At 33.7% G+C, this 13,016-nt stretch overlaps 1 protein-coding gene across 1 annotated transcript in view; it reads right to left on the reverse strand.

The window, feature by feature from the left end:
- LOC145684711 (pancreatic lipase-related protein 2-like) overlaps positions 1-13,016 on the reverse strand; it is a 67,870-nt gene that overhangs the window by 11,774 nt on the left and 43,080 nt on the right. The window contains exons 3-4 of the mRNA XM_081757088.1: positions 12,499-12,647; positions 1,615-1,866 (exon numbers count right to left, since the gene is read on the reverse strand). Coding sequence (XP_081613214.1) covers positions 1,615-1,866; positions 12,499-12,647 — 401 coding nt within the window. The remainder of the gene's footprint in view (positions 1-1,614; positions 1,867-12,498; positions 12,648-13,016) is intronic.

The following is a 13,016-nucleotide window of genomic DNA, read 5'->3' on the forward strand; positions in this document are numbered from 1 at the left end:
CATGTTTCAGAATCCTGCGGTACTCAGGCAACAATTTTTATATAGGGAATTTGACTATGGGCATATAATTTGAAGTACTCACCAACTACGTCTATAAAAATTGTTGCAGAAGTACTGCAGGATTCTGAAACATGGATATTTGGATAGGGAACATACTAGTTCCTAAGTGAAGTCTGACCCGACTACGGTAGGTCCCATAGTTTTGGAGATATGGACTTTTAAAGTTCATTTTTTCATGTTTTCGGCAGTCTATAACTCCGAAAGGAAGCATGTGTGCACCCAAGTTGGTCTATACTTTTTGTCTTATTTTGGTGTCAGGAATCACGTTCCAAGCGTTGTCGGTATTGTTTTGAAGCACCCTGTATTTGTCATCAAATTTTCTTTTCAAAATGCCTTTAATTACATTACAAGAATGTATGCTCCACACGATTATTTTAAATGGAAGGCTTACCCCTTACCTTACAAACAAAAATGCAATCTTACACTAGACATTTTCTAAGTAGTCATCATATTTTTAGGAAACGGATCCTGGGTTCATCAAATGATAAAACATCTTATTTTAGTCATGTTTATTTTGTTAGTGAAAAGAAGTTTGGAATGTCTTAAAATCCAATGGTTATTTTTATGTAAATATTGGGTGTCGTGAATAGTCCAAAAAACATTTCCATCCAAGTACTGCGTAAAAACATTCGATTATACAAGGATAGACAGTCAAGTAGATTATCAGCATCTCTATGAGATCTTTCAAAATAAGAAAAAATGTGAAAGCAAACAGAAAAAGAAAGGGTCTGATTAGTGCCAAAGGTTTATATATTGGGATTAGTGCCAAAGGTTGTTGAAGGTGAATAGTTAATACTATCATTTCTTCGCAACTTAATTATAGAGATTAATTAAAATGTATTGTATACATAATTAACGGGTAAAATATTGATTAAAGGTGGTGGTGGTGGAATTGGAGTGCAGCATCTGTTTCAGTAGGGAGGCTATATGATACGCAGACCTAGAAATTAACAAATGAAAATGAAAAAATGAAACGAAATCCTTCAGTTTAACGTCTCACTATTATACCATTTAGGCTATAGGAGACGATGACTAAAGCAAGTTAATGATCATGGAAGAACTGGTAGAATGAGAAAGTGGGAGGAAACAGGATTTCCCCGAGAAAACCTACAGACAAGATGTTGTCTATCACGAACTTACTTGGCCGGGGGTCGAATCAGGGACTCCATGCACTAGAGGTAGGCACCCTTCCACTGAGTCACCGTGTTCCCTTACCTAGAGGTTAACGTGTGGAATCCGAACCACATGGCTCCTACTGGGTATCGAACCTAGTTGTCCTGCGTCAAAGACAAGTACGCTTACTAAAGAGTCCAAGTGATTAGCAGTACTCCTAATCTTACATAATTTTTAAAAATATGAATGTTTAAATGTATATGACATCTCTATGCCGAAAAATTTTATTGCATTTTTTTTCCACTTGTTCTCCTCCTTCTTCAACTGCTATGAATTCGCAACCAAGCAATGAAAATACATTATTTACTTGTATTTGCCCCTTCTGACTTCGTTTATTATCATGCAAATATTTGTAGTATGTTTTTAAATGGAATCACTTACCTGTAATTCGCCCCAGCGTGCCATTTCGTAAACTATTTCCAGCATAAGCAGCTACATGTGCTCCCAAACTGAATCCAATAATATGTACGTTCGATACATCAGCGCCGGTTTCATTGACTAGGGCCTCTATCAATTGACCGATACACTCCCCTACATGGCCTGTGTTGAGAGCTGCTGTTGGATAACAAGGAGCTTTCGCTAGGATGCTCCAATCCACTGATATCACATTGTAGCCACCTTTCAATAAGTATGCTGCGAAAAAGAAAGGAAATACAAACTGTAAACAATGCACATTTAAAAAAAGACACATCCCTATCTTGTAAAGATGCAGCGTTTAACAACTTCTAGCGTAATATAGTTAGTGACAAACTTTAATTTCAACTACCTCTCCTCTCCTAACAATATCTTCAGGACTAAGACCTGGGTGAGCATCACAATAATTTCAAGCTTAGACAAAAGAAAAGTACAAATTATTTCCTTTGATCAGTAATCTAATCAATATTGTTAATTAATGTCATAATAGAGAAGAATTTCACAAATCATTACCATATGCCAGACTCCCAGAATTCATTCACTACAGGCTTAGAATTAATTCGCTTGCTTCCCTCAACTTGGGTTGGACTTTATTCTGATAGCAAGTCTTCTACTATTATTCTTGTGAAAATAGAAGTTCTCTTTTCAAGTTAGAAAAAAAATCCTTGTTTTATAGTGCACTTATCATAAGGAAAGTTCAACATTCAACTCTTCGAGTCTACCTTATCAGAGCCTCTTTGTCAAGAGGGTTTTCTGATTCTGCGGGGACAGTAATTCCACCATTGAACTAAATTTAGTGTTACTCAGCATATTTTTAAAATATATTAAGTTTTATCTTCATCAATATCTTAGTTTGTTTCACGTAGACCTACCACCTCTTCAAAATTTTTGTTATATATCACACTGTATATAACACGGTTGTTTGTTTTTAAAAAATCGAAATACTTTAACCCTAAGGGAAGGGTCTATAAAGTTCCATATATTTTTAAGTTCCTTCTTGAATTTATGACCTTCTGGTTTTCTATTTTGTCAATACGAGTGCAACGCGTTTAGTTTCTTATGACAAGTGTTTTTCTATTGTTTCTTAGTGAATAATGGGATAGGGCTAAGTACAAGTAACCCTAGTTCAACTAGTTGCCTTGTATTTCAACAAATATCTTTCCAGTTATTATTTTTAACTGTTAACAGTGTCCACTACTAATTAAAAAAATGACTGTGAACATCTTCACTTTAAGGAGTTAAGTGTGATACCATTTTGCTGAGCCGTTGTACGTACATCTTGCCAAATGCGTTATGTTGCTTTTACAAAAATAACATGTTTAAACTCAACTTATACTTGAAAAATATACAAGAAACTTGATTCGTTATGTTCCCTGAAAAATAGACAGTTGAAGTAAGATATGAAAATGTATACTGAAATTGAAATATATATTTAATGCTTTGGAAAATATCATTTCTGGTAGATTGATTTCAGCTTACTTTTTTAACTCCTTCCCCTTTTCGTTTTAACCACAATAAAATACACTATTCTTGATTTTGCAAGAGTTAAAGCAGTGGTTCCCAACAGGTGTGTCGCAACACATTGGTGTGTCAAGTACTTTCATAGGGTGTGTCGCAAAATTTTAGAATTTAAAACTCACGAAGGATTTAATAATTAAATAAAATCAGTTTTAAGGTAGATTGTTCCAGTCAACGCCTCCAGTGGCACGAACAACACTTAGTACTATATCTATAGAATAGAAACTTATTGTCTTACATGATTATAATTTATTCGTCTACATATATAGAAGTGAAAGTGACTGTGTTTGTGACTCTTGAACCACCCAACCAATCTCGATCAAAATTTCAATATAGATGAGGTTCGAGGTATGTATATACAGTGGCAGATCCAGGATATGATCAAGGGAGGAGCTAAACCATAGTTTGCCGCTTTATCCAGTGTAAAGCAGAATTGAAGCCCATTTTATCTATATTTATATATATGAAACTTAAGTTAATAACTCTTAAACCACCCGGCCGATCTCGATCGAATTTTCAACATAGATGAGGTTCGGGCCTGGGATGGTTTTCATCATTTCACTTTCACGGTAGAACTTAGGGGAGAGGGAGATATACAGGGTGTAACATAAATGCATGACCAAAAGTGACCAGGTGATTGCGGATATCAAAATAAGTAAAAATGTTCCCATAAGCATGCGTCCGATGCCGCTTCATTTCAGAGATACAGGGTGTTCAAATGTGGAATTCCTCCAATAGCTCACTATGGGAAAATGAATGGAAATGTTTAATATTGCAGGAACAATACAATCAAGTGGACCTGTGCAAATACATTTACCCTAACTTAAAGAATGAAGCTGATCAGTATTTGAGATTATTGGGTTGTCAGTGTTGCCAACCTGGTACAAAGTGTTATGCTTTAAAATAGCAATATACGCCCACACGTTAGCATGTGAGTTCTGACATCAAAATATTCCTGAACATGAGGCAGATTCCGCTTCATTTTCGAAAGATAAGGCGTACAAGCGTGAAGTTAATTAACGGCTCACAACGGTTTATAGATCACAACTATTGCATGTTTCCAAAGATTAGTAACTGAGAAAGGTATTCAGTGGAGGCCACAGTGTTCGTTTATACCACATATAAACTTCGGAAGACAGTGTTCCATGTTTAAGAACGTTTTGACATCAGCAATCAATATGGTAACTTTTGGACGTCTAGTAGTATTTGAAAACATAATACTTTGTACCCGGATGATGACACTGACAATCCAGTAACCTCAAATGTTGATCACTTTCATTCTCCGTGTTAACCTAAATGTATTTGCACAGGCATAATTCCACTTGATTGTATTATTCCTGTAATATTGAACATTTCTATTTACTTTCCAATAGTGAGCTCATAGTCCCACTGGAGGGACTCGACATTTGAACACCCTGTATCTCGGAAGCGAAGCGACATCGGACCCATGTTTATAGGAACATTTTTTTACTTCTTATTTGGATCTCCGCAATCACCTGGTCACTTTTGGCCATGCATTTATGTTACACTCTGTATATACATATATAAAGATTATTTATTTATTTAACAATCACCAGATACAGCTCAGAGGCCATTTTACACTGGATATCCAACAACAACAATAACAAAGGAAAGGATCTGGGAAGGTATCGGCCAGGGCCTGTTAACTAGGTACCATCCCGGCATTTGCCTGGTAGAACTGAGGGAAACCCTGGAAAACCTCAGTCAGGATGGTCAGGATTCGAACCCACGACCTCCCGAATGCGAATCCAACTCTCTACCACTTGAGCTACCGATATTAGTGTCGAATCCATAGTTTTCGGAGTCGCTGAGATGAACAATGGCACTTCCGATGACATGTAAATCCAAATTCAGCTCACAATAGTAATATTTATTTTCTATTATTTATATAGATTACTTATTATTTTCTAATTTTTCGTGATATTTTCTTTGTTTCTATGATTTGAGAGCGCTTCAGTAATAGAAAAACTGACTTACTAACGAAACATAATCACTTATTACTAATTTTTCTTATTTTAACCGAGGAAGCAGATAATTGACGCTAGTTACTACTGAAACTTAAACAAATGTATCGCAATTTTATGGGTATTCAGTAAAGTGAAAAACATTTGAGAACCACTGAGTTAAGGAAAACTTTTTTTTTTTAAATATATTAATTTACGTGATTACAAGTCAACGTCGTTATGGATAAGTTATGTTGAAACTTGTTCACAGAACATTTCTTATAAATCTGCCCTTTTTTTTTTTTTTTTTTTGCTGAATAACATAAACTGAGAGAGCTTGCAATACCAAAACTTTATTACCATTTAAATGGTCCATAATTAAAAGTTTTAATTACTCTCTTACGATCTGCTTTCACTCGTAAATTACTAGATTAAAGAAAAATAATTACGGGCGAAGCTCTTAACTCGATTTATGGGTTGTAGTTCTGATCAAAGATTAAAAAGTTTTTTTTTTTTTTTTTTAATGTAAAGTTGAGCTAATGAAATTATCTCCCTTCATCACGTGTTTGTTTTACAATAACAAAGGTATAGATGGTTTACAAATCAAAGAAAATACACTAAGTTAATATTGTCTAAGTCGTCATTGTTTATCTTATAACTGTAGAAATTTACTGTGCATAATCTTAGATTAAACAATAAACTATTCTTAATAATAATAATAATAATAATAATAATAATAATAATAATAATAATAATAATAATAATAATAATAATAATAATAATAATAATAATAATAATAATAGCTTTTAAGACGAAGAGGTTAGTTAGCTGAAAGTCATGTAGCATGGAAGCTTCTCAGTTGCGGAAAGTAATCTGTCAATAATGACAGAATACCTATGATGACTATTATTAGAAGGAGTTAAAGTTCCTTTTTCTACACTAACCTCACGTTTTTTTCTACACCATGGTGGGTTTCAAATATCTTGATTCATGTTTAGAAGGCACAGAGAACCACAGCTGCACGTGGATGTTTGGACGGTGGTAGGAGGAAGGGAATGAACTATTGTCGTGCATAGTAACTGGTGACAAAATCTCTATTTCCTACGCTACTGGTGAGTCAAAGCTTACAATTCTTACAGTGGTGTCTCAGGTTCACTGAGGACGAAAAAAATTTTTTTCAGATGCTATTAACCCACAATATCAGGGAACTGTGTTCTAGGAACAAGAAAGATGTCCCTTTTGTGGAATTAATGACACTAGGAAGAATCATCACAGCGGAAGTATGCTATGAAACACTGCCTAAGCTGCTAAGTTCCATTCAGAACCGGCGATGTGTATTATTGAAATTGGGAGTTCTGCAGATTCATAACAACACGCGCCCGCACACAACTATCCGTAGTGTCGAAACGATTGGACAGTTTTTTGATCACCACTTCTCTTCTATACAGATCTGACTTGCACCTAGCTATTGCCATTTGTTCCTTCGTTTTATAAACTGGTTTGCTTCCGTTTTAACGATAATGAAGAATTGAAAGGTAGCATTTCTAAACTCCCAGGGACAGAATTCCACCAACAGGATCTGCAAAAACTTTTGTCATAGTACCAAAAGTGTTTACAGGTTAATGGTAATCCGAGGCGGATCAGGAAGAGATGTGTGTTATCTCAATCAGACAAGCTGAGAAAAATACTTTTGTCAATATACCTGTATTAGATCGATTCCTTCCTGTTTTGCCTATTTCTGTTTCGCCTACTAGAATCCCAGCAATATTTATCAACATTTCTAAGTTATCAAGATTGTAGGCAAAACAGGAATTCCTGTTTTGCCTATTCCTGTTCCGCCTACTGCTAAGACAAAGGGAAATTAATGAGTTGGGGATTTTAGCGTTATACGAATCCAGGGTATTGATTTAATGCAAATCACCAAAAGAAAGTATAAACGTTTTAGCATGAAATAAAACTAAGTGATCCAGAATAAAATAAATGAAAAATAGAGAAGAGCTATGTTATTGCACATGTTCATTTATTTGTACATTTTTCTGTCGTACGCTCATACTCATTTTTCCAAATGTATGCAATAGGATACAGTATCAACGTAATCCATTAAACCTATATAGCTCTAGATTTTAATCTCCCCTTCAAAGTGATTACTTCGCTGATCTAAGCGTTTGTACTTCAATTTCCGTACTTTTGGCCGATTCCCTACCTCCAGCAACAATATTAGACTTTCATTTTCCTGCTGTTCTTGCTTCAATAACCCCAATAATGTATATAAATATTTTGAGATGATCATGAGACAATTTTCTATTCAGTTTTGAATGCCATGCCTCAACACTGTTAGTCGTTTTTGTTCATTTGTCACATTTGCTAAACTTCCATACAATACAATAAAAATAAATGAGGAGTAGGGTGACCATAAAATTTTCTTCACTCTTCCAGTGTTCATTGAAAAAAATCTGACAAACCAACTCTGTGCTTATTATACTACGAAAGTCTGTGGCTTGTACTACGATAGCAATAATCTCCTCCCCCAAAATAATAATAATAATAATAATAATAATAATAATAATAATAATAATAATAATAATAATAATAATAATAATAATAACTAAATGAAACTGTGTTTTGCCTTACAACAAAGAAATAAAGGTATCTAAATCTTTGGAAGTGGTTGAATTGGATCCTCGATTATTCTGTTCATCATTTTATCCACTAAACGTCTGGCTTCAATTGACGTTCCTTGCGTCTCGTGCGAATGTATAGGTCCACCGGACGATTTTATGGGCTCATCTCCAAGAAGAACAACGGTGGCTCTGCATCTGAGTGTACATTTCATGTAAGTCTTCTCACCACTACGCCTGTTAATCCGATACAAATAATCTTTATATTCAAATAGTTTGCTTCCACACTCAGTGTTAACAAAGTTCGACATATCTGTGACGATAAAGACACTTGTTACAAATATATTCACATAAAACACTCAGAAGACAATTCTAGTTGTGATTTTGAAAGATGTACGGCACGGGCCCAGGAAATTTCTAAGCTTTCACAATTTTGAGCTTTTATGCGTACCTTGGTTACATATCTAAATGAAAGCTGTCCAAAAAAAGGTTAAGGAGGAGGAAGTAAATAAGGAAGTAAATATATTGAAACAGTTTTTAATTGGTATACGCCACATCTTAAATCACAACGGGATCATATTACATAATATTGCCAACACTACAGGATTACCGACTGATAAAGAAAAATATTAAACTGCTAAAAAGATATACAGAAAAGAGATAAGCAGCAAAAATTACTACAAATGGAAACTTGATAAATAATTCAGCAAGAATAAATATGCAGCAGCTTGGTCTATAATTAACAAGGAAATTGGAAAACGCACTGTTCGAGACCCCATACCAATATTTGTAAACGAGTTCAATGAATATTTTGTAAATGGTATCACAGAATTAAGTGATAAATCAAAAGATGAAAACTATTTCTTTGAAAATCTAGATTTTGATTTTAGAAGTTTATCAGCACAGGAAAATGTAAGTAGCATTGAGTCAAATTTTTCATGGACTGCAATAAATACCAGAACAATTTTATGAATCCGCAGTAAACGAAAAAATTCAATCTGAGGATTTCTATGGATTTTCTAACAACTTGTTAAAAAAATTAATTGATGTTATAACTGAACCTTTAGTTTACCTATTTACCTATATGCTTTAAGAGAGAATCTTCCCTGACTGCCTTAAATTGACAACCCCTGTAGCCATACATAAGAAAAGGGATAGAAATAAACCTAATAACAATCGACCTATATATTTAGTGCCAATTATATACAAAGTTTTTGAGTAATGTATTAAAAATCAATTATTATACTATGTAGAAACGAATAAACTGATCCACACTTCGCAGGACAACAGTTACTGAAACGGTACTTTTTACATCATATTATGCTTTCTTTAATTGTCATTTACACTACTGTATATTATTGCGGGGTAATTCATAGGGTGCTCAAATTGTTTTCAAATGGCTGAAAACTATAAGAGCAATAAAACGTTTACCAGATGCTGTGTAGACTATTCTTTAAGGAAATGCAGATCATGACAGTTCCTCTTTTGTATATTTTTAGATGCCTTATGCACATTAGAAAAGATCAGGATGGTATTGGTTATCGCAATAATGTTCACTCATATAATACAAGACGTAAAGATGATTTAAATACCCCATATATTAGGCTAAATACAACCCAAAGAAGCTATAAATATTTTGGCATGAAACTGTATAATGATTTACTAATACATTCGAAGGATGTATAATGTCGATTTCGAAAACCAATGTAAAGCATTTCTTGTAAATAATGCTATTTATAGTATTAATGAATTTGAAGAAAAATGTAAATTATAGCAATCTATTTTTTGTATATTACACATTATACTGTCTATTACAACATTCATTGTTTAATGACAATAAAAGTATTCTATTCTATTCTAATTATATGACACACACAAAGTTCAACACAAGACTAGCACACACGTTATATTCCCGGTGCCTCATTAAAAGTTTCTATCCAAAGGTAGACGTAATCTGAGATTCTGATTTTTTCTCTCCCCAGTGAAACGCCAGAGTGCAGTATTTGTTTCTACTAGCAAAGATAATTTTTGGTAAAAGTACGTACATCTGCTTCTCTCCTTTGTTGTTCGTATTGTAGTTATTTTCAAAATCGCGACTCTTAATGCATTTACGTTAATATTAAATATTTTTACGAAATAACTGAATCACATTAAAAATAAAATTCCCAAGAAAAATTCCAAACTTAAAAATATCCCTTCATTTTTACAGTAGGCGAAACAGGAATAGGCAAAACAGGAATTCCTGTTTTGGCTACAATCTTGATAATGTAGAAATTTTGGTAAATGTTGCTGGGAGGCTAGTAGGAGAAATAGGAATAGGCAAAACAGAAAGACACCATTAGATCAATAATCGACTCTCAGCTTATTGTTACTACAAACTGGCTAATATCATCAAGGGCTACAGCGCGCAATATTTTAACGAGATGTGGAGTGTCAAAAGTTAAAATCGTCTTTGTTGATGAAGGTGATACTCAGACCGGAAGCGATTTTTCTTCAATTTCTCGTTTTCATATTTATCACTATAGAGCAAAAATGGTAATAGATTGTGAGAAGTGGTTTTCTGTACTTGATTAATTATCCCACGAACACTTTCCGCCTTCATCCTTAACTCTATTAAGATCAGAAGGGATAGAAAACCAGTACAACTCCCAGTTTCAATACTGGTCTACATAGTGTAAACACGATAAGAGATAAGGAGAAGCAGTTTGTTTGGAATCGATTTAGAATTCTGAGAGTAAGTACCATCGTCTCTCTTTCCCCTTTGTTTAAACCAGAACTGACAGGAATCAACCATTTCCGTTTTCAACGTAGATCGCTATGGAGTAAAAACAGTAATAGATAACGAGAAATAGTTTACTGCAATTAACTAAGCGTCCAAGAATATATTTGATCTCCATCGTTTACTCTCTACTGAAACCGGAAATGGTAGAAATGTACTACTACTTCGGGTTTCAATACTAATTAAGAAGAGATCACACCATACAGACCAAACTCCTTCACGTGGTGTGCATGTAACTGCTACTTGGTTTTAAGCTACTATTCCTATGGAAATTAGAATTTTATCTTAAGACCGAAGATGGTACTCATTCATTTCGTACCAAGTAATATGCATCAATCTTGTAATAATTATAATAGTCAACATTTTAAAGACTCACTTTGAGGCGTTTGTATTTTTTTCAGAACACTTTGCCTTAAAATGCTTAAACTTGACTTATTTACCCATGTCTAGGCTCGCACACATACGCTTTTCTCCGGAATACTTACAGATCATTCTATCTCACAGAGTCTGTATAAATCAATCTCTTTCAATCTTCGTAATCACTTCGCTCTAATAAACAGTCTCACAAGAACTTTTAGAGAGAGATACTTCAATATCCATGAACATCACTCATTTAAAATTCAGATGAGAATTAAAATTCAGATCTTTCAATCAACACCATTAGATCTATTAATTACCATCCGGCAGATTTGATCGTATTCTAAGAGGGAGGGCAGGAATTCATAATAGGGCATATGTATTTTATGTGTGACATAACAATTTTGTCTGAAATTTAATTTCGTTAAAGGTTCATTCTCTTTAGAATTTAGTATATAGAAAATATTGTATATGAATCAATCATTTCCTAAAATAACAAAGTTAAAATATTACATGTGGTTCATATAGTGGTAACTTATAATTAAATCTTTCTCTTCAGTACTGGTCAAGTACCGATTAATGGTGATCATATATTATTTACAGTAAAATATCATTATAACCAGTGTCAGCATAACGAAATAAGTAGAATTTGGAAAATTATTTTTGGATCTCTTTTCTTTTCCTTGATATGCGTTAAAACATACCATTTTAACAAATTTTGAATTTTCACTGTAACGAATGCAAATTTCCTTATTTTGCCTATAATTAAGTTTATTTCTAAAAACTGTAATTGAAATTCATTCTTGTTTTATAATATGCATTCTAATTACGTTGTTTTATTATTATATAATAGCTTTTTTCATATGTACATACGATTGCAGTCGTTCTGTCAGAAAAAGTGTCCTGGGGGGGGGGGCACTGCTGGTACTTTTTTTTTTATTAATTATTACATTCTGTATATTATAGACGTTCTATTTTGGTCTCATCCGGGGGCACCCTCAGAGCTCCGGGGGGAAGTGCCCCCTAAAAAACATTTCTGGAAGAAACATTGTACGATTGATTAAGAAAAAAACGATTTGGAAGAACCATTGGGCGTTATTACATTAAACAAGATTTGTACATCTTCCAATGCAAGAAATAAAGAACTGAGTATTAGTTAAGATGGATTTTCTCTTATTATAAAATATTAATAATTAACTGCAATCATTAAAGATTTGTTTAAATTATGTACAGTAGATGCTCATTTTAACATAACATTACCCTTTGAGAATTACTTAATGCGTGCCTTCATTTAATCCAAAAAGTTGCCACAATTAATAAATGAATAAATGCTGAGTACTACATTTCATACTGTTACAGACCTACATGCTTTCATTGTTTAGATGTACATTTTATATTCTTGCCAGTAAATTCATGCTGAAGTGATGGATGCCTGAAGTGGACATAACAAAATGACTTGAAAATTTACTCATTTTAGTAAAATAGAATTTTACTCGGAGGTCCTCAATTTCGTTATACTGGTATTTTACTGTATTAGAAAAAATCTCAAAATTTGAGAAAGACAATGTACAATTCAGCACTTCCAGAAGAACAATTAAAAATACTTACTAATTACCTTTCCGAACTGCGGACATGACTAGCATATCCATATTCCCGTTATATCCGTGAACTATAATCTTGATTGGCTTTAATGAGTCAAAACTGGTGGTTCTTATACTATCCGGATCCGTTAAGTTAATTAGCTGTGGAGTATCTGGTTCCTCACTGTACAGAAGATAATTAAAAACAAACATATCATTAAACATCATTCATTAATCAGTGTACTCAAAAGGAACATATAAACAAACTCGTCATAAATCACTATTATAGCCAGTACTGTCACATGAATGAGTTAAGTCAGTGCTCGAAATGGAATTTTTCACGAACTAGAACGCTTTACTTTATTCGTTAAGATAGTATTATTCTGTGTGTGTGTGTGTGTGTGTGTGTGTGTGTGTGAATGACTAACACGATTAAGAAAAATAGTTTTCTTTTTTTTTTTTCAAGACGGTATTACCCATCCCAGAGCTCGGAAAATACCCTACACAAAAGTTCCGAAAAACTAGTTTACATATAGTATTATGATCACTTCAT

Source organism: Thermobia domestica, chromosome 5 (assembly GCF_964235325.1).
Source record: "Thermobia domestica chromosome 5, izTheDome1.hap1.1, whole genome shotgun sequence".
Taxonomy (NCBI): domain Eukaryota; kingdom Metazoa; phylum Arthropoda; class Insecta; order Zygentoma; family Lepismatidae; genus Thermobia; species Thermobia domestica.